General features: G+C 65.8%; 2 protein-coding genes across 7 annotated transcripts; both read right to left on the bottom strand.

Annotated features, from left to right (window-relative positions):
- Nucleotides 1-291: 291 nt before the first annotated feature.
- Nucleotides 292-7132, bottom strand: LOC125317979 (collagen alpha-1(XXIII) chain-like). Of its 5 annotated transcripts, XR_007200226.1 has the most exons (3): nt 6918-7132; nt 6745-6805; nt 615-775 (listed from the first exon to the last, which is right to left on the bottom strand). XR_007200226.1 is itself a non-coding variant. In XM_048288308.1 (2 exons), the coding sequence occupies exons 1-2, from the start codon at nt 2504-2506 to the stop codon at nt 405-407; spliced, it is 492 nt and encodes a 163-aa protein (XP_048144265.1). In that variant the 5' UTR covers nt 2507-2604; the 3' UTR covers nt 292-404. The 5 variants fall into 5 exon arrangements, 1 of the variants encoding a protein (XP_048144265.1); XM_048288308.1 differs by lacking the exons at nt 6745-6805; nt 6918-7132 and adding an exon at nt 2386-2604 and having other exon boundaries at nt 292-775; XR_007200229.1 differs by lacking the exons at nt 6745-6805; nt 6918-7132 and adding an exon at nt 6580-6686 and having other exon boundaries at nt 604-775.
- Nucleotides 7133-7808: 676 nt separating this feature from the next.
- MEF2B (myocyte enhancer factor 2B) lies at nt 7809-17833 on the bottom strand. 2 transcript variants are annotated; one of them, XM_048288240.1, is made up of 9 exons: nt 17653-17833; nt 12015-12094; nt 11682-11885; nt 11479-11610; nt 10717-10879; nt 9532-9677; nt 9254-9365; nt 9083-9167; nt 7809-8701 (listed from the first exon to the last, which is right to left on the bottom strand). In XM_048288240.1, the coding sequence occupies exons 2-9, from the start codon at nt 12066-12068 to the stop codon at nt 8386-8388; spliced, it is 1212 nt and encodes a 403-aa protein (XP_048144197.1). In that variant the 5' UTR covers nt 12069-12094; nt 17653-17833; the 3' UTR covers nt 7809-8385. The 2 variants fall into 2 exon arrangements, with proteins under 2 accessions (XP_048144197.1, XP_048144198.1); XM_048288241.1 differs by lacking the exon at nt 17653-17833 and adding an exon at nt 12345-12487.
- Nucleotides 17834-20553: the final 2720 nt, after the last annotated feature.

Genomic DNA, 20553 nt, shown 5'->3' with positions numbered 1-20553 from the left:
CTCCAGGAGGGGCCGCTTCGGGCACGGGGGGGGCCGCTTGCAGCATCCCCGCCGGTTCCGCTCCCACCGCCCAGGGGCCCGGTGACACCGCGCAGGGCCCTGGCGGGCCGCGGCGGCCCGGTTCGCCCCCGCCGATCGCCGGTGCCCGCTGCCCACGGCTCGCCGTCCCCGAGAGGCGCGGGGGGAGCTTTGGCATCGCCGACACGGGGGAGGCGGGCCGCCCCACGCGTGTCCGCGGCGGGGGCTGCACGGGGCCCGCCCGGGCCCGTTCCTCCCGGCACTTACCGACTCGTCGCCCGCCTGTACCCATCGCCCCGGCGGCTGCGGGCGCTGGAACGGCCCCGGCCGCCTCTGGTCTCCCCTTTTCCCTTCGCCTACACCCCCGTGTGCATCAAATACCTTCACTACAGCAGCCATGTTGGGCTCCGGTGCGAGCACGGCGCTCGCCGCAGGAACCGGCGGCCGCCTCGGCGGGAGGCAGCGCGGCGGGGCTCGGCGCGGGGTCCCCGCTTCTCCCCGGAGCCCCGGAGCCCGAGCAGCCCGGCCGGCCGCGGAGCCCCGTCCCACCGCACGAGCGATGCCGCCGGGGCCCGCTCCCCGGGAAGTTGCCACCGTTCCGGTAACGCCACCAACTGCGGGTCCCGCACCTGCCCGCATCCCTCCGGTGCTACCGGCCGCGTCCCGGGGCTGCCGCTGGGGAAGAGGTGGGGAGAGCCGCGGTTACCTCCGCCTCGCCCGCTGTCCGGTGCCCGCGACGCCGCTCGGCCGAGCCCACCTGGGGAGGGAAAGAGAGAAGATGCGTCAGGAGGAGCCGCCGCCATCGCTCCAACTTGGAGCAACTTTCCCGGCGAGGCCGGCGGCGGGGGCGGGGGGTGGGCGGCGCTGGAGCCCCTGCCCGGCCAGCCGGGGCCGGTCCCGCCGGCGAGCAGGGCGTGGAGGGCCCCACAGCCGGTTCCGTCCACGCGCGGGGTGGGGACACCTGCCCGGAGCCCAGGGCCACGCCGGGACACGGCCTCTGCTGCCGGGGACACCCTCGATTTGGGGCAGCCCCACACCTGGTGCCTGTCCATCTGTCCGGCTGTCTGTCCGTCTGTACCAGCTCCCCCCTGCCGTGGGCACCGCAGCCTCCCTGGGCACCGCAGCCTCGCACCGGGCAGCCCCCGCCGCTGCCCGGGCACCGGAGCCGCTCTCCCGCCCGGCCCGGCTCCCCTCGAAAGTGCATTTTTCTGCTGTTTATTTCCTCCCCTCTTTTTCTCCCACCGAGATTTTTTCCCCGGTCTTTTTCCTTTCCTTTTCCCGCCCCAGTTTCTTTTTTTTTTCCCTCTAATTTTCTTCCCCCCCCCCCCCCCCCTCGTTTGACTCCAACGTCGCTGGAATTATTTGCATTTAAAACACAACGACTCGTTTCCCTCCACGTCGCTTCGCAGCTCGATTCAACCAGCACGGCAGAGGAGGGGGAGCGATCCCAAGGAAAAGGGGTCCCCAAACCCCAGCCAAATTCCCCCGAATTCCTGCCCAGCTGAAAATATCGATGTGGGGGGAAACTAAAGATTTAACAGATTTTCTTAATTTTCTTCTCGCAGCCGCTGTCACCCAAAGGTGTTGCGGCAACAAAGAGCGGGATGGCATTTGACGCTCGTATTTTTGGCCTGTTCCGTGCAAAAATATTCCCCCAAAGCCCCGAACGCTTGCGAAAGATTGATGTGCCTCAAAACCACCACATCCTGCCCTGCAAAGTGCTCCCGAGGAAAATCTGATTTTCCATTTATCCCCCCGCCGCTGCTGATCCCGCCGGAGAACGCACACGCGCGGCGCCCGCCGAAACTGCGAGCGAGGAGAGGGACTGGGAATCCAACAACCATTCCCAGTCCAAACTGGGAGCCGAACGGATTTCCCCCGTCCCCGCACACCGGGCAGAGTTCCCAGCTCGGGAACAACGGCGTGGAATTCCCCGCCGTGCCCGCTCGGGCAGAGCCGGGCACAGCAGCACCCCCACCAGTTACTTTTTTGTTTTTGAAGGGGGAAAATAGCAATAAACCAAGAGAATTAATTATTTTTTCTTCCTTTCCCCAGAAATGCCCAATTCAGCCCGGCCTTTTGCTTGGGGATTTTTTTTTTCCCCCCTTGGATTCTTTTTTTGGTTTTTTCTTGTTTTTTTCTTTTTCTTTCTTTTTTTTTTTTTTTTACAACCTCGCACCAACGCAGAGCTGGGAGGGGACGGAAGGGGATGCCCACACAACACCCCAACCCCACACAACATCCCCCACGCCCCTTTCTCCCTGCTCTCCTTTTTTTTTTTTTTTTTTTTTTTTAAACCCCAAATCCTTCCCCCGCGAAATAAAAAATAGCTGCACACACCGAAACTTCGCTCCGGCAGCCCCTTACCTCGGGCACCGGGCAGGGCAGGGCAGTCGGTCCGACCGGCCCCGGGGCTATAAACCCCGGGGGTGGCTTTTGTGAGTTTGCGGAGTTTCCCCGGGCTGTCCCTTTTGTGTCCCATTGCCATCTAGAGGCCCCCGATTAATTAATTTCACACCGAAGCTCGGGAGAAAATTTTCCCACAAAACAAGTGACCGAGGAGATGTGAAACTCCAAAGAAAAGGAGTCAACATCAAGTTCAACAGCATGCGGGGAAAGGCCTATTTCCATCACAATCGCGTCTGAGCGGGGGCCGGGCGGGGGGCGGCGGGCGGCGGCCCCCGCGCCCCCTCCGCGCGTTCCCAGGCTCCGAACAATCGCTCTCTGTTTGCCTCGCACATGCCGGCGTTTGGGCACGGAGGCTGCCTTGGGATAACAGGAATAATGAGGGGAGGGGGGTTCGGGGGGAGAGCGGGGCGCTGGGGGAGTGCTGGAGGGGTGGGAAAGGGCGGCGGGGCGGGGGGAGCGCAGCCGAGCGCACCTGGGCGCTGCCCGGTACCGACCTGTTGAGCCCCGGCCGGCGGCACCCGCTGGAGTTTGCGGGAAGAGCCGCGATGGGAGATACGGACAAGCCGGGCTCGACGGGGCCGGGAGGGGGACCCCAAAGCCGCGAGGGGACAGTGCCGAGCCCCGGAGCGGCGTGGGGACACTTTTCCCTAAGTTTGGTGTCGCCCCTTGTCTCCCCGCCAGCGCCGGCCACGCGTTTTCCCACAGCCCCGGGGGAACGGGGGGTGCCTGTCCCGGGGGAACGGGGGGTGCGGGCCCCGGGGGAGCGGGGGGCCGGGGCCCGGGGTGGCCGAGGCGGTGGTGGACGTGTCCTGCAACCCAAGCAGCTCGGCTCCGCCGGGCATTGTCCCCACGGAGCCCGTGGCCATTGTTCCCGGCGCTGCGGGAGCCGGAGGGAGGGCAGCTTTCCACGCCTCGTCCCCCCCCCCCCCGCCATCTCACCCCCACCCCGACACTCACACCGGGGCTGCCGGGACCCTAATCCGGGATGGGGGGTGGGGAGGGGGAGGGAGGGCAAAGAACACCCCACCCACCCCCCGAAAAAAAATAAAAAATATCAGGCGAGGGAAGGGGAGGCGCGGGGTCCCCCCTCGCAGACTTCCTCCAAGTTGGGAGAAGCGGGAGGGGGAGCGGCGCGGCCGCCGGTGCCCGCCCAGCCCTGCCCCTCCGGCACCGGCAGCACCGGCGGCTGCCCCGGCGGGCGCGGGGAGTTCAGTGCGGGGCAGGGAGAGGGGAGGATAAAAACGGCGGTGAAAAAAAGGGGAGTGGGGGGGTGGGGGTGGGATTATTTACCTCCCTCCGCACCTCTGCGTCCATTAATGACTTAGCGGCAGCGGGAGCCGGGAGCCGCCGGGACACCGGCAGCCTCCGGGGCGTGGGGCTGGGGGAGAACCGGCCCCGGCAGCGGGCAGGACGCGGAGCCCGGGGCCATCCAGGCGCTGCGGAGCCGGGGCTGCGGCTCCCGGAGAGCACCGGCCGGGCTGTGGGAAGCGGAGCCCCCCGCGATCACGTTGCCTTTACGTGGGGTTAAACAGGGAACGTCTGCCCGGGGCTTGAACGCCGCGAACCCCCCGAGCGCACCGGGCAGCCCCGGCCCGCCGCCACCGGGGCCTCGGGATGGGGCGGGTATGGGAGGGGGGGAGGATTCCGCCCAAACATCCATTTTGTCCCTTTTGGAAATGGAGATGGGAGAGAGGAGGGGAAAATGCGTCTTTTTTTTTTTTTTTTTTTTCCTTTTTTTTTCCCCCCTTGCTTTCTCCATATTTTACTACGTAAGGAATGACGTCCTCGCGTCGGGAGCGGATAGGTTAGCCCGGAGCTTGGAGAGGGAGGGGGGGGGGAAAACCAGGCTGGGGGGAGCGCGGGGGCGGGGGGCGGCTCTGGCAGCAGAACCTAAAAATAACGAGGATTTTATTATTTGGAAAAAAAAAAAAGAGAGATAATAATAATAATAATAATAATAATAATAATAATAACGGTAAGCCCGGTGACCCCGCCGATGCGGCCCTGCAAGGGCAGCCGGTGGCACCGGCCACTCCGGGGACCCCACCTCGCCTTCCCTCGGGATTTGGGGCGCCCCATGGGGTGCAGAGGGAGGGTTGGGGGGGTTCTCCTGTCCTTTCCCCCCCGCCCGGGGCTGCGGCAGGGGCTGGGGAAGGCGCTCGCCGTTCCCCGGCCGTTGCGGGATGATTGCGTGGAAATGAAGCAGAAATTGGCGATTTTTTATTTAATTCAACCCCAAATCCCCCGCTGCTCCTCGGGTTAACACCTCCGAGCCCCCGGGAAGCGGCCGGGAATGGATTCCCACCTCCCCCCCTCCTCCGGGCGCACCGGGAATTTGGAGAGCGCTAAAAAATCGGGGGCTTCGCGCAACGCCTGGGGGGGTTTGCACCCCAAATTCGGCCCCGGCGAGGTGGGGACACCCAGGGACACCCAGCTCCCCGCAGACTCTGAGCCACCGAGCGGGGCCGGGGAGGGCCGGGCCTGGCTGCAGCCCCTGGAGCCTCCGGGATGCGCGGCCGCTGCCGCCGAACCGGGACCGCGCCGGTGCCGCTGCCGGTGCCGCCCCGGGGCCCTCTCAAGCCCTGCCTGCCCCGGGGACGGACAGCCCCCGGCCCGGTGCTGCCAGGGAGGCCTCGAGCTCCGCGCTCTCCCCTAATGAGCTCCGTTTATGCATTTCCTCATTAACGAATATTTCTCGCGGCCGAGCTGGGGGGCACCGGGACGCGCGGCCCCGGCCACCCGCCGCCCGTCCCGTCCAAGCGGGGCTTCCCGGGGGCTCGGCCGGTCCCTGCCAGCCCCGGGAGAAGCAGGAGGCAGGGCCTGTGCGTGGGGCACCCCAAATCTTACTGCCAGCCTCGGAATTACCGTGCCCGGCTCTGGGGTGCGACCCCCGCCCTCGGTGGCCGTGAGACCCCCGGGTTGCCGAGGGGCTTCCCCCGGTAAAAGGCGTTCGGGCCGGGCCCGGCTCCTCCAGCCGCCCGGTACCGGCGGGCCCGCTGCCCCCCACCCCCGACGGCGCGGATTTAGGGGAGTGGGTGGCGTATTTTGGCTCCCTGATGGAGTTTTGATCAAAAATTCATTAAGAGGCGCTGGGCGCAGCGCCATGAATATTTCAGGGCTTTCGCTAAACGACAAAGTGGGTGTTTGGGGGAGGATGCACCGGGGGGAGGCAGCCCCCGGTGCCCGTCTCGGCCCCGCTTTGAGGCGGCGGGGACGCCAGGAGGGACCGGTCACCTCCGTTCCGTCGGGACCGCGGAGGCGACCGCTGGTCCGCAGCCCCGGGGCTCTTTGCGGCCCCGTTATAAGGGCGTGAAACGGCCCCGGTGACTCGGAGACCGGTCCCGGTTGGAGCGGGCGGCCCTGCGGGGACACGCAGCTCCCGGCCCCGGGGCCACCGCCGCAGCCCGGAGTGTGCCCGGCCCTGTCCGCGGTCACGCGCGGGCCGTGGGGCTCCGAGGGACCGCACCGGCCCCGGGTGCCGCAGAGCGGGAGAGGGGTGGGGACAGCGGGGGGACCCCGCGGCCACCCGGGATGTCCCCTCGGAAGGGGGACATCACCGCCCCAAGGGATCCGGGGACACGGGCTGCTCCCCCACAGCTCTGGGCAGGGAATAATCCCCCCCACACCGCCCCATGGCAGCGAGGGAACACCCCGACGGAAAGGTCCCCGGCCCCCAAATTGGGGTGCGGAGCCCCCCAGCACATCCCGCCCGCAGCACAGGGGGAGGCGCCGGCTCCGAGCAGAGACAAAGCCCCGGCGGCTCCGCTGGAGCCCAGCACCCCCCGGAGCAGCGCAGCCCCCAGGCTGGGCCTGCAGGTAACTGGGCTTTACTGGGGCACCTCCCGGGCCAGCTGGGAAGGGGACACGGAGCGCCAGAGGTGGCCACGGTGGGCCGTGGTGGGAGACACAGCAGCTCTGTCGCCTCCCAGTGTCACCCCGAGCACCCCGAGGCAGCTGGGGGGCCCTGGGTGCCACCTTCGGGGCAGTGCCATGGGGCACGCCGCCCTCTCCCCCGCGCTGGGGACACCCGGCAGGAAGGCAGGGGACAGAGGGACAGAGGGGCCTCTCTGCGGGACCAAAGCGGGGCTTGGGGACACCCCAGGGCACCTCCCGAGCCCAGTTTGGGACGTGTCGCAATGGGCGTTACTGGACCTGCAGGCAGGGGTCGGATGCGCGGCTCCAGCAGCTCCCGGCGCTCCCGCCGCTGCCCTCCGGGTCCCGCCGGCCGTTCCCGTGTCCCGGTGCTGGGATGCGACGAATCCCCCCCCGCCACCACCACCCCACCCCGGCAGCCCCCAGCCCCTCCCCGGGGCTCACCTCGCCCTGACATTTCCTGGCGCTCCTTCCATGCCAGCGGGTTGCCATAGCAAATCTAAATCTTACAAACAAAACGAGGGGAGAAAAGCCTGATTAGCATATATTCAAATGAGCCATGCAATAATGCAAACCATAAATCATGCAGTCATTGCTATTCAATCAGTGTCTCTTACCCCAGCCCCCACTCCTTGCACCCGGTGTCTCGCCTCCTCTTGCCAGGCAGAAACCGTTTCCCGGTTCCAAAGGCGGCCCTGGAGGGGACCTGCCACCCTTTTGGGGGGGTGGCCCTGGGCCCAGCCCGGCTCCGGGGCTCGGCACAGCCCCTAATCCCGCCTGGTATTTATGGCGCTCTATTAAACGGGGCAAACTCTTCCCAGGATTAATCTCCCGCCCAGGTTTTAATCTCGGGGCTCGTAATCCCCCCCCCGCCTCCGACGGAAGGGGCCCAGCTCAGCGCTGGAGGGTGTGGGGGGACCCCTAGCCCTGCCTGATCCCGACCTGGGGGTGCCCAGGTGGTGCTGGGGGGGACCCAAAGCCCCCAAAAATGTCCCTGTGGAGTGATGGTGCTGCAGGACCTTGGTGCCCACTCCTTGGTCACCTCCCAGCAGCGTGGCTGCGGCTGTGGCCATACCCAGCACGCCACAGGCCCCAGGGGATGCACCCCAAAAAGCAGCAGAACCCCCAGGCCCAGCCCAGCCCTGAGCTAAAACAGGCTCAGCTCAGCTGGGCCAGGCCCACCCCCCGTAACCCCCGCCTCGCGCCCCAAATCCCCATTTTAAGGGGTTTTTCCTTCTCCCACCTGCTCTGACACCCCCTGAGAGGCTTTTTGGGGTCACTGAGGAGTGGGAGCAGCACGGCTGAGCCCCAACGACCTGACCAGAGTGGGGGTGACCCGGCTGTCACCCACCCTGAGAGGTGGCTCTGAGCCTGGGGGACACGGGGGGCACAGCGACACTGAGAGCAAGGGCGTGTGGGCATGTGCCACCTCTCCCTTTGGCGACGTCAATGCGGCGCCACCCCAAACTGGGCTGCCTGACCCCAAGAAGCTCACACCAGACACCCCGAGACCCCCAGCTCTTTATTGGTGAGAAGATAATAAATAGAAAAGAGTCCCTGGCTGGGGAAGCGGCACCCCCCACCCCGCCTGTCCCCTGTCCCCTGTGCCCTGTGCCCCTCCCGGGTCCCCCTGGGCTCGGAATTGGGCCGGTGGCTGCAGGGCTGGAGCCGCTGCCGGTGCTCTCAGTCCTGCTGCCACCGCGTGGCACTTCCCAGCCACTCCCGCTCGCCGGGGACACGCTGCTGGCGCGGGGACAGGCGCAAGGACGGGGATGGCCGGTGTCCAACACCACCGGACAGGACACCGGGACAGCGCTGGGCTCCTGGCCTCGCAGGGGGTGGCGGGCAGAGCTGAAAGGAGGGGACTTGGTGGCATTTGGGGGCTCCAGGGAGGGGGGGTCTCGAGGAGCTGCAGCCCCAGGGTTGGGCGACAGTGACCCTGCAGGGAGCCCGGTGTCACCGCTGGTCGCCACCACCGCACTGCCACGGGCACGGGGGGCTTCCCGAGGGTCTGAGGGTGGGGAAGAAGCGGGGGGCTGCTCCCCCAAGCTGGGTTTTCCCCCTCCCTGCACCCCGGCGGCCTCGCTATCTCTGCCAAACGTCCACGGGCTGTCCCCGCCGCGCGGGGACAGGGACCCTCTGCTCGTCCGGCAGTGGCCGCGGTGGCCCCAGCGCGTAGGGAGGGTAGCCCTTGGCGAGGTCATCCCGGGGCTGGAGGTCTCCGGGGGCTCGGGAGGCTTCGCTGAGGGACGCCAGGCTGGTCAGGGAGGGCTGGGGGGTGCCCGGGGGACAGCCCAGCCCCGGCGACACCCGCTCCGACTTGATGCTGATGGCCTGGTGCTGCGGGGACGCGCCGGGGGCAGGCGCGGGCTCCTCCGCGGGGACGATCCGGCTGCTGGCCCTGCGGCGAGAGGGGACGGGGATGAGGGCGTCTCCCTGTATCCCCTGCCAGGTATCCCCTTTCCCACCTAGAGAGGCTGAGACCCCCCCCAAATTCCTGTCCTGGACTGGTTCTGGCCCAGTCGGGCACTGGGCCGGTGCCCGCATGGCTGCTGGGAGCCTGGAGTGTGACTGGGGGGGGGGGACATGGGGACAAGATCCGTGGGGGAATCCCGCTGGAAATAAGCTCTGGAGAGGCTTTGGGGTGACCCCCAAGACCACCCTGGTGGGTGGGGGGGCTGCCCCTCGGTGCCTGCAGTGCCCACGGCCGGGAGGTGACACCCGTGGGTGCGGCGGAATGGGCTCATCCCTGCCCTGTCCTCCCTGTGCCCCCCGTCCTTACCCCAGCGCTGCCATGTCCCGCGGGTGCTGCCACGCCGGGGGCTGCAGGAAGCCGGGGGGCGGCGGGACCTCGCCAGCCCCAAAATCTGCGGGGTGGGAGGACAACAGTGAGCAGGGGAGGGTCACAAATGTGGGGACAGCGCTGTCCCAAAGCTGAGCGACCGCGACTCACCTGCTTGGGCCGGGCTGAGGAAGGGGAAGCCGGCGAGGCCGTGGCTCGGAAGGCCGGAGCTGCCCGGGCTGAGCACGGGGCTGAGGGTCTGCAGGGCAGGGTACAGCGGCCGCTGCGGGAAATGGGGTGACCCCAATAGGTTTTGTGCCCCAAAGCCTCGGGCGACCCCTCCGCACCACTCCCTGTGCCCCCCAGCAAAGCCCCGGAGGAAGGGGCAGATCGGAGCAGAGGGATTTGGGGAGGGGACACCCGTGTGGCCGTGGGGACAGCTGACTCACCGCTGCGCTGCCGCCGCTCCGGCCACTCGCCAGGCTGCCCTGGGCCTCGCCACGCCGGCCCTCGGCCCCCAGGAACAGCGGTGGTGGCGTCTTGGTGGCCAAGGCGCGGCTCAGGCTGGCGGCAGGGAACAGGGGGTAGCTGAGACCTGGGGGACAGAGGGACAGGAGGATGCACGGATGATCCTTGGGGGATCCCCGTGGCGGTGGCCGCGGTGGCCGCAGTGGCCCCGGGGCCGTGGGCAGCCATGTGTGCCTGCACGGTGCCGCGCTCCGGCAAAGCCACTTCCTCCATGGGCCACCTGGGCTGTGGCCACGGGCTGTGACAAGAGGCAACACACGAAGGCAGTGGCTGGATGCAGCAGGCTGCAAACCCCCCTGGCCGGACCCTGCTGAGGGGAGCAGCAGCTCCCCATGGAGCGGCCGGAACCTCCCGTGGGAATGTCCAGCGTGCCCGTGTCCCCATCCAAGCATTTGGGATGCTGCCTGTCCCCATCCTGCGCCACCTCCCACCCCCCTGGGTCAAGCCCCAGGTTTTGTGGGGTTTGCCGCTGCTTTTCTGTCACCCTGCCACCGCCCCGTCCCAGCGGGCAGGATGAGCCCCCCATGCCGAGCTGTGCCACACGGGAGGGACCTGCGGGCACAGGGTGAGGGGACAGCTGGGTGCCGGCTGCTGGCAGGGCACAGGAAGCAGCTGGAGGGAGGTTGGGGCCGGTGTTTCCACAGCTGCGGCACCGCTCCTGCCCACGCAGCCGCCCCGGCCCCGTTCCCGGTAAGTCCCCGGGAGAGGAGCTTTGCATGCGGGGCCTGGCAAGGCCTGGCTGGGAAAATCCCCGCGGGGCCGTGGGGTTTGGGTGCTCGTGGTAGGGAGGGGGTGGCCATGGTGGGGATGGGGTGGCCATGGAAGGGGCAGGGTGCCCGTGTTGGGTATGGGGTGCCCGTGTTGGGAATGGGGTGTCCATGGTGGGAACGGGGTGTCCATGGCAGGAATGGGGTGTCCAGGGTGGTGTTGGGGTGTCCACGGCAGGGATGGAATTTCCGTGTTGGGAATGGGGTGTCCACGGCAAGGTCGGGGTGTCCAGGGTGATGATGGGGGTGCCCACGGTGGGGACAGGACACCCATGGCAGGGCCCTTCTCCCCTGCACCCACCCCCTCACAGTGTGCCCGGCTGATGGCCCCGAGCCTACCTGGGGGCAGTGGCCCTGGGGACCGTCCCGGTGGCTTCGAGGCAGCCGGTTTGAAGGCAGGAGAGCGGCCCTGGCCCTGCGGGGAGCTGCTGGCGCTGCCCAGGGAGGTGTCGGTGGCCGGAGGGGAGCTGCCATAGGCTGCCTCAGGCAGTGGCACCGGGCTCTGCGGGGACACACAGGGGTCAGGGACAGGGACCCTCGGGACCTTTGGGGACCCTCGGGGCACTGCAGAGAGAGGCAGAGGTCGAGGGAGGGAATGGGGACCTGCAGAGTGGAGCAGAAGTCAGGGACAGGGAAGGGACAGGGACCCTTGGGGACTCCTGGGGACCCCTGGGGTTCTGCAGAGCAAAGCAGAGGTCAGGGACAGGGAGGGGATAGGAACCCCTGGGGACACTTGGGGCTCTGCAGGACAAACCAGAAATCAAGGACAAGGAGTGGACAGGGACCCTCAGGGCCCTTCAGGACAAAGCAGAGCTCAAGGAGGGGCTGGGGACTCTTGGGACCCTGCAGGACAAACCAGAAACCAAGGGCAGGGATGGGACGGGACCCTCAGGGACCCTCAAGACCTTGCAGGGCAAATCAGAGATCAAGGACAGGGAGGAAATGGGGACAGGGACCCTGAGGACCTTGCAGGGCAAATGAGATGTCAAGGGAGGGGACAAGGACCCTTGGGGACCCTCGGGACCCTTCAGGACAAAGCAGAAATCAAAGCCAGGGATGGGACAGGACCCTCGGGGACCCTCACCCCCACCAGCGACTCACATAAAACCTGGGCCGCGCCAGCGCCAGATCCGCTCCATCCCCGAGCCTTCTCCCCCTGTCCCCGGGCGGCTCCGGGCCCTCCTCCAGCTCCAGCTCGTGGCTCTCCAGCCCCAGCCCTTTGCGCTTCAGCGTCTGCGGGGAGGCCACAATGAGCGGGTCCCTGTGGCCACCCCGGGGCCCCGGGGGCCGCCCCCGGCCGCTACCTCGAGGATGTCGGAGTTGGTGCGGCTCTCGTGGGGCTCGCTGTACTCGGTGTACTTGAGCAGCACCTTGTCCATGTCGGTGCTGGCGTACTGGAAGAGGCGGTTGGTGCTGTTGAAGATGATCAGGGCGATCTCGCAGTCGCACAGCACGCTCAGCTCGTACGCCTTCTTCATCAGCCCGAATTTCCGCTTGGTGAAGGTCACCTGCCCCATAAAACAGCCCGGATTCTCCTAAAAACGCTCCCAACGGGGTGGTGGCGGCAGCAGGGCGGCTTTGCCTCCCATCACCCCGGTCCCCACCTCAGCCCTACCTTGGCCCCGAGTGGCTCCTACCTGCCGGTTCCGCTGATCCAAAATCCGGCTGATCTGGATTTTTTTCCGGCCCATTTTTGCCTCCTCTGCTGGGTTTGGGGCTGGAAGAGAGCGAGAAACCCCTGAGCCCCACAGCCCTCGGGGCTGTCCCCAGCGCCGCCAAAAATAAGTTTGGCTGCCCCAAAAAAAATCAGTTTTCAGAGGAAGTTCGGTCATTTCTTCTTCCGCAAAGATGGTGGCCAAGCGGAAAATGGGGGAAAAATGGGAAATTCTGCTGGGTTAGAGGGGAAAAAATCCCCTTGGCCCTGCCCAGCAGCCCAAATCCATCACCCCCACGGCAGCCCCAAGCACCTTTGGGTGTTGGCTGGGAAGTGGCGGTGCCGTGATCCCAAATCCTTCAGCGGGAGTTTGGGATCTGAGTTTTCATCCCAAACCCAAGGGGCCGCTCCGAGGCCGCTCCTGAAGCTGCTCACGGCGGCTCCGTGGGATGCGGAGGGCGTTTAAAAGGGGGCCGGGCTGGCGGCGGGGAGGGTCCCTCGAACAAAAGGGTTGGCTTTAGGTTCAAATTTGGGGTTTTTTTTTTAAAATCTTTTTTTTTTTTTTTTTTTTCAACCTCCACCAGACTAAATTTGACCTCCACCGCTCGCAGGCCAGGAAGTGGCTGCACGAGGAGACAGCAAAGTGAAACCACCCACCCACTCCTGCGGCCACGTGAGCCAGCCCTGGGCAGGGATACGGGGCTGGCGACCCCCCGTGCCACCCTGGCTGTGGGGTGCCAGCACCCTCCGAGCCTGTCACAGCGTTGGGACACCCCGCTGCTGTCACACCCCCCCAATTCTTGCTCCTCTGCCACCCCCACCCAGCAAGAACCACCCCAAAATCCCTCCGGGACACCCCGGTGCCACCAACGGAACCGCGGGTGGCTCCCAACGGGACCCTCGTGCCCACCCCGGTTTGGGGGTGGCTCTGTCCCTGCTGTCCCCAAACCCCAAGCCCGGGGCGAGAGCGGAGCTGGGAAGGCAGCGGGGCGGCAGCTCCGTGTCGGGGACGATTTTGGGATCCCCCAGCTGGGCCAGCAGCCCCCCCCTCCCTCCCAGTGCCAGACTGGATGCCAGGGGTGCAGTTGGGGACCCTCCGGTCCCCCGATGCCCCCGGCGTGTCCCGCTTCCCCCTCTCGAGCACGTTGCCATTTTACCATCGTGCTCGGCCGCTATTTTTAGCTGATCAAAACTAATTTTAATTTATGGAAGGAAATTGCGCTGCCGTTCCCACGGCCCCGCTGCCACCCTGCGTCCCCGGGCCCACGCACGACCCCCCCCGTGCCCCCCTCCCGAGGTCCAGGGGGGTGCCCAGACCACCCTGGCCCCGCCGGAAAGGGCCGAGAATTCCCTGGTGGAAAGGCGGAGGTTTTCCCATTCCCAACCATCCCTGGGGTGTTTTCCTCGCTCCTCCCGGCTCCGACACCTGCGGCGTACCTTGGGGACATCCAGAGGGTCCCCACTCCACAGTGTTTCATGTGGGGGTGGCAATTTGGGGCTGATCCTTGGGTTTGGCCCCGTTTGGGGCCGGGGGTGCTCGCCCGGCTGTGACCCCCCTGTGTCCTGGCACAGCCTCATCCCGGCAGGAATTTTTGAGGCTCCAGAGTGTTGGGAATGGATGGAGGGATGGAGAGATGGCTGCATGGAGGGATGGATGGATCCATGGAGGAATGGATGGATGGATCCATGGATGGATCCATGCATGGAGGAAACCTCCACCTGCAGCAGGGACATGAAATAATTCCAAGGATTTGCCTGGGCACAATCCACTTCAGCTCCTTGGATGCTCAATGCCCCGCAGGGCAATGCTGAGCGGGTCCTGGAAGGTTCCAGCACCCACGGAATGACGCTGAGAAGGTCCTGGAAGGCGCAAACACCCACAGGGTGATGCTGAGAGGGTCCTGGAAGGTGTGGGAGGGAGTCCAGAGGAAGCAGAGCCACAGCCCCATCGATCCAGGGCATCCAGGGACCCTCTGGGTCGGGACTCTCGGCACCGGGAGAAGCGGCCGAGGCCTCGCGCAGCCGCCGGGGCCGTTCCATCAGCGGCTGCTCCTCACGGCTCTGCCCGTCCCGGGAGCCCTGGGGGCACGGCCGGGTGAGATGTCCCCGGGAACGCGGCGCTCGGTGTCACCTCGGCCACCTCAGCGCGTCCCCGGGACCCCCCGGGCAGGTGTGAAGGGCTGGGAGGGGAGCGGGGATTTTCCCATCGGGATTTTCATCGGGATAAGGTGAGCGAGGGCACAACGGGGCGGCTCCGCCCGGCATCGTCACCTCCAGCCAGGTGGCACCTCCAGGGCAGGATGGAACCTGATTCCAGGGAGGGCTCATGGGAGGGGAGAAGCCCTGGAGGGACCCCAGAGCCCCTCCTGGCCTTGTCCCCGCCGCGGGGACGCGCTAAATATCCCCAGAGCACCGGCATTCCAAGAAATCCCGACGCTCTGGAGCTCTCCAAACCTTCCAGGCAGGAGATTCCCCCCTGTCCCCTGTCCGGGAGAGGCTCCGGCGCTCCTGGCACCCGTCCGGCTCCGCTGCCTCCCACGGGTGCTTATCTTTAGCCCGGGCTCGCACGCACCGGGATCGGAATCGCTCCCACCTCATCCCAACCATTCCCGCTGGGATCCAGCGCGGTCTCCCGGCGAGCCCCGGGCTGGGATCGGGTTTATAATGAACCCCCCGGATCCTCTGCGCCTTTAGGGGGCATTTGCACGGCGCCAGGGGGGTGCAGATTCCCTTCTCCAGCTTCTGACTGGGGACACCAAACGGATCCCTGGAGAGCCGCGTGGTTTTCCGTGAGCCCGTGCGGGATTCCCGGCACCACGACGGGGCCTCCCAGCACTGCCTTCAACACCTTTACAGCCCTGGATGATCCCAGAAGCGTTAAATCCACCGGATTCATCCTAAAATCCAAGCAGGTGGGGTATTGTGGAAAAAGCTGCTCCAGGGTCCGAGCGCTCCCCTAAAACACCCCCAGGTTTGGGTCCCTGAGCTCCCCAGCGATTTATCCTCCCACGGGACACAGAAAGTGAGGGGGAAAAGCTGTTTTCACCAAATTCTGGGGGGGTTGTTGCGAATCTGAGAGCTGGGGGTGATTGGGCAGGAGCAGGAGGGGAGTGGTTATCAAGGACCCGCATTTGGCAGCTCCCAAAAAGCGTTTTGTTGGAGGAAAACAACGATTAAAGCGGGAGAAAGAGTTTCCATCTCATCCCCTACAGGGAGGGAGGGGAAAATCTGAGCCACGAGCAGCGAAATCCCACAGGAGGGCGGGGATGATGCAGAGACCGGCAGGAAAACGGGGATTGAAATGGGGATTTAAGGCCCGACGCACCGGGATGGACACGGAGCGCTGGGACCAGAGGGACACATCCAGCCCCGGGCGTGGCCCGGGATCCCGGCGATCCCCAGGGAATGGCTGAGCTGGTGTGAGCAGCATCCCGAGCCCCGGCACGGGGAAAAGTCAAAGTTGAGCGTGGAGTTTCTGCCGGGCCCTTCTGCTTTTTATAGGTTGTTTAAACAAGCGACCAGTACAAACCAGCGCGGGGCTGGCAGCGCTGGGTGGGGACTGGGAAGGCAGGAGGAGCCAGCTGGGAAGTAGGGGAAAGGTGGGGATGGGATGCTGAGGGATTTTTGGGACCACCACGACCTCCAAAAAGCCCTGTCTCCCACCTCCCAAACATCACCCAGCCACCCCAAAGCCCCTAAGGGGGATTATAATTAATTTATCCGTGCCCTGGGACAATCCAGAGCCACATCCAGGCTCGGGGTGACACTGCCACCCTCCAACCCCACTGTCACCTCGCTCGGGGGTGACACAGAGCGAAAGTCCCAGGCGCTGCCACGGCCCGGTGCTGATGGGTGGAGGCTTTTCGGTTCCAAAATGAGTGTGTGGAAGGAGGAAGGATTGAAAGGGCCCCCAAAAACGAGGTGGCTCGTGGCCCTCGGGAGGATGAACGGACACGGGGACCCCCCCTCCATGCCCAGAGAGCGTTTGTGGCTCGGTGGATGCCACGTCCATGGGAAGGAACGCCCAATTCCCATGGGATTGGGCTGCCCCACGCCACAGTTGGGAATTAATTTGGGAAGCGACGCTCGGTTGGTGCTGGAGGCTTTGCTGGGTGCACTCAGGGCTGATCTCAGCCTGGCCCCGTGGCTTTAGGGCTGCCTGGATCACGGGCCTGGTTTGCTCCTGACAATCCTGCTGGGATTCTCGGGAAGACGAGGGAAATTGGAGGGTCTCAAATGCACCAATTCCCCCCCAAATCCTTCTGGGTCTCCCCACAGCAGCGTGCCAGGATTTCCATCCCTCTCACTGCTGGGATGACCCAGCAGGATCCCTGGCCCCTTGCACCAAAGTTTCCCAAAGTTTCCCAAACCCGCTTTTTTTCCCCAGATATCATCAGTGCTCTGGGCATGGAGGTGACCGGGAACATTTCACACCCTAAAAGAAACCTGAGACCTGCACCCCTCTCCCGAATCCCCCCTCCTTCCTGACCCCCAGATCTCCCCACGCGTCACCCTGACGTGACCAGCTGGCAGCCGGGGACATGGAAAAGGGCCAGGATCGGGATGTCCGGATGGGTCACCCACGGTCCCTTTCCCAACCGGTGCCCGATGCCCTGAGGGATGCCCGTGGAGGTGAGGTCGCCTGGGGGCACAGCCCATGGTCCCATCCCTGCTTTCCGCTCATCCCGAGCTTCCAGGTTAATTCATTCCCTGTGAAACCCAAGAGCCGGCAGCGCTGGGAGAGTTTCTCTCATCAGAAGAAAAACCCTGAGGATGGGGACAGGGGCAGGGACACGCTGGGAATGGGTTGTGGTGGGCAGGAGGATCTGGCAGAGGATCCACCTCGCTCTCCATAGGTGGCGGGGGGACCCAGGTGGACTGGGACACCCTGGAGGTGCCACCACCCTGGAGGTGCCACCATCCTGGAGATGCCGCTGTCTGGAGCCGTGGCCGTGTCCCATCCCCACCTGGGAGTGGGAAGGAACCGGGCTGCCACCAGCACATGCCAGGAACAGCCAGGCCGCCGTGACACCCCAGCAAAGTGCCAGCGCCATCGGGGCTGCCCGGGCGCGGTGTCACCGCTGTCACTACAACCACGTCCAGCCAACAGCCCGGCCGTGCCGTGCCTCAGTTTCCCCCCGCGCCGTGAGCTCAGCCCCAACCCCCAAAGGCCCCGGTGGGCCCAGGGGTGGCGGGGAGGTGGCGGCGGGGCCGGGGCAGGGCGGCTGCCACCCAGGCTGCACTTTTGGGTTAAACCCGGGCGTTCCTCCCTGCGCAGACACGAGTAAAAATAACCGCCCCGAGCGCGGCGCAAACCACAGGCTTTTTATAGCCCGCCATCCCGAGACGGCGGGGCGGGGGCCGGGGCTCCGCCGTGCCCAGACCAGCCCGCCGGGCGCCGGCCCGGCCGCACCGGCCCCTCCCCGGGCCGGCCCCGCTCCCCCTGCCCGTGCGCCCCGACGGCGCGGCCGCCGGCATGCGGAGGGAGCTCGGTCGGAGTAGAACGGGGAGCGGTGCTGTCATGTGCCATTGTCATCCCCCCTGCTCGGCCCCGGTCACGCCGGAGCGCGGCCGCGTCGCGGGGCGCCCGGGACCCCCCGTGCCCGCCGCGGGACACGCACCTGGACAGCGGCGCTTCCTCCTCGGCAGCTCCGCGCCCGCTCGGCCGCGGGTGCCCGGCGCTGCAGCGGAGCCGGGGCGGCCCCGGTGCTGATCCCGGTGCTGATCCCGGTGCTGATCCCGGTGTCGATCCCGGTCCCGGGGTCGGTCCCGTTCGTGTCCCCGGAGCGCGCGCGGCCGCCGCCTGCCCGAGCAGCGCCGGTGACATTTGCATAACCCCGCCCATCCCGCCGGAAGATTTGCATAGAGCAGCCGGGCTGTCCTGCCATTGGCTAACGGTGAGGATTGGTTTGCATAGACACGCCCCTGGCGGGGAGAGGGGCGGGGCGAAGGCGGAGGGGGCGTGGTCAGGGAGATCGGGGGGCTGCGGAGAGGGGGAGCCTGGGGAATTTTGGGGGGTGGGATTGGGGGGATTCCGGGGGGGATATGGGGGGAATTGGGATGGGGGTGACGCTGGGGGGGTCTGGGGGGTGGATGGGATTTGGCAGGGAAGGGCGTGGATGAGTTTGTGGGAATGTGGGAGGCTGGAATGGGGGTGAGGCTGGGGGGCCCGGGGAAATTGGGGTGGGGGATTTAGAAGGGGAGGACGTGGATGAGTTTGTGGGAATGTGGGGATCTGGAATAGGGGTGAGGCTGGGGAGATTGGGGGGCTGGGATAGGGGATTTGGAAGGGGAGGACATGGTGGGTTTGTGGGAATTTGGGGCACTGGGACGGGGTGAAGTTTGGGGGGTCCCAGGGGACGTTGTGCCCTCACTGCGGGGTTCAGGCCGGGCTGGGATGGAGGTTTTGGGGTGCAGTTTCAGGAGCAGGCTCTGGGTTTGGCTCATGGCATATCCCCAGGGTCCCCCATTGTGGTTTCAGGGGACTCCCCAGCACCGCCAGCCCCATCAGCCACAGGGTTTGGGGGTGTCACTCCCCTGGTCCCCAATATCACCGAGGGCTCAACAAAACCACGGTGAAAGAAACCTCCTCAGCTCCAAAACCCTCCTTCTTTTCATTTCTTTTTTATATTTTTATAAAGGCAGTGACTGCCCTGGGGGGTGGGGGGGAGTGGGGCACCCCCTCCTCCTGTCGCAGCCTGTCCCCGTGTCACCACCGAGCCACGCCACAGGGAGGCTGTGGGACAGCCCTGGGGACAAACCCCAACACCTCCGTGTCACCCTCCCGGCCCTGGCAGCACCCGGCACATTCGGTGCTGTGAGTCCCTGTCCCTGTCCCCAATGCCAGCCCCGGGAAGGTGACAGGAACCTGAGGACGAGGAGCAGGGAGCAGAGGATGTCGCTGGCTCTGCATCCCGTGGCTTAAAGGCTGTGAAGACGCCCCAAAATTACTTTTGTAGGGCAAAAGGGGGCAGATGCTGCTGGTGACAGAGCCTGGGGCTGGGGGGAGGGAATAGCGGAGCTGGAAGTCGGCGTTCCCGGCTGGAAGGTGCGGAGGAGCCAGGCTGAGAAGTTGGGCTCTGATCCCAAACCTGATCCCAAAATCAGCCCAGGGCAGGCACTGCCCAACCCACACCCCCCCCTCGTGTCCTCTGCCCTGACAGGGACAAAGCCGTGGTGGAGCCACAGGGATGACCAGGACACCGGGTGGGTGCCATGGGGGGGATCCTGACCCCTCCAGCGCCTCGGGAAGCTGCAGGGCTCCCCGGGATCCCAAAGGGAACCCCCGTGTTTAGGGCAGCAATTCCCAACTTGGGACCCAATTCCCAAGTTCCCACTCCAGCTGGCGGGCAGCAGGTGGGAAAAACGGGATATCAGGGAAATCAGGGCCCACTCAGCCCCACAGCAGGGACATCTTTGCACCCTGGCCATCCCGGGGGGTCCAGTCCCGCTCCCAGTCCCAGGAAGATTGGGAAGAGGGACTGGGAAAATGAGGAATTTCTGGATGAGGCTTTCAGGCCGCGCTGGCGTTAAGGACACAACGTCTTCCTTAGAGCTGTTTTTAAAGCTCATGATTTATAGAGTGCAATTAGCAGAGTGTTAATTAGCCGCGCTCGTAATCTTAATTGATCCTGAAGAGGGGGTGGGAGGGAGAGCAGAAGCGCCAGGGCTTCGGTAGAGCCACGTCCCGGCAGAGCCTGAGGTGACACATCCAGGTGTCCCAGCCTGCCCTAGGACAGAGTTTGGGGACACACGGGGTGGCTCCTTGCCCGCCTCGGCTGTGGGACATCCCTGCCCTGCCCCGTCCTTCCTTCACCTCGGACTTCCCAGGGCTCGGCCCCGCTCACAGCCACTCCCAGCCCTGCCAGGCAAAGCCGTTTTGGGGCACAGGGACCCCCCGGTCCCCCCGGGTCAGGGGGTGCCCAGGCTGGGCTGTGCCCGGCTGCTTCTTCCCAGCTCCGGGGTGGCAGCTTGAAAGCTTTGAGCTCCCTCTTGAGGCTCTTGCTGCCCCAAAATCCTGGGAATTTGGGGAGCCTGAGGTGCTGGATGCCCTGGGATGAGAGCTGCACCCCAAGTGACAGCGGTGGAGGACACGGCTGAGCCCCGTCACTTTCCAGGACACGGAAAAGGGACGGAGATGCCGTCACCGGGAGCTGGTTTGGGGACTTTGGGCCAAGTGCCAGTGACTGCCATCCCCCCCCTTCCCCCTCCGCAGCCAAAAATGCTGGAAACGAGCCTGGAGCCAAACTCCTGCTGCTGCCAAGGCCAACACGCCAAGATTTCAAAATAGCCCCGTGTCCCGCGCGGCTCCGGCCGGAGCCGAGGGTGCCAGCGGGAACCACCCACGCGGGCCGGGCCGGGAAGGGACAGGAGAGGACGGGAAGGGACAGAAAGGGACAGAAAGGGCACTGCTCCTCCAGCAGACGGAAAGGTCAGTCCCAACCGGATCCCACAGCCAGGCCTGGGCACGGCCCCAGCATGGAGGAGGCTGCGTGGCACCCGCTGTCCTGGCACTGCTGGCG

Source organism: Corvus hawaiiensis, chromosome 28, assembly GCF_020740725.1.
Source record: "Corvus hawaiiensis isolate bCorHaw1 chromosome 28, bCorHaw1.pri.cur, whole genome shotgun sequence".
NCBI classification, from domain to species: domain Eukaryota; kingdom Metazoa; phylum Chordata; class Aves; order Passeriformes; family Corvidae; genus Corvus; species Corvus hawaiiensis.
The sequence above is the reverse complement of the archived record's forward strand: the minus strand, read 5'-3'. Positions and strand labels throughout refer to the sequence as shown.

Coding starts and splice junctions, on each gene's coding strand:
- LOC125317979 (XM_048288308.1), bottom strand. CDS start 2,506: ATGGCAATGGGACACAAAAGGGACAGCCCGGGGAAACTCCGCAAACTC. Junction 776..2,385: donor TGCCCTGCCCGGTGCCCGAG/GTAAGGGGCTGC, acceptor TTCCCTCCCCAG/GTGGGCTCGGCCGAGCGGCG.
- MEF2B (XM_048288240.1), bottom strand. CDS start 12,068: ATGGGCCGGAAAAAAATCCAGATCAGCCGGATTTTGGATCAGCGGAAC. Junction 9,678..10,716: donor CCCAGGGCCACTGCCCCCAG/GTAGGCTCGGGG, acceptor TCTGTCCCCCAG/GTCTCAGCTACCCCCTGTTC. Junction 9,366..9,531: donor GGAGCGGCGGCAGCGCAGCG/GTGAGTCAGCTG, acceptor CATTTCCCGCAG/CGGCCGCTGTACCCTGCCCT.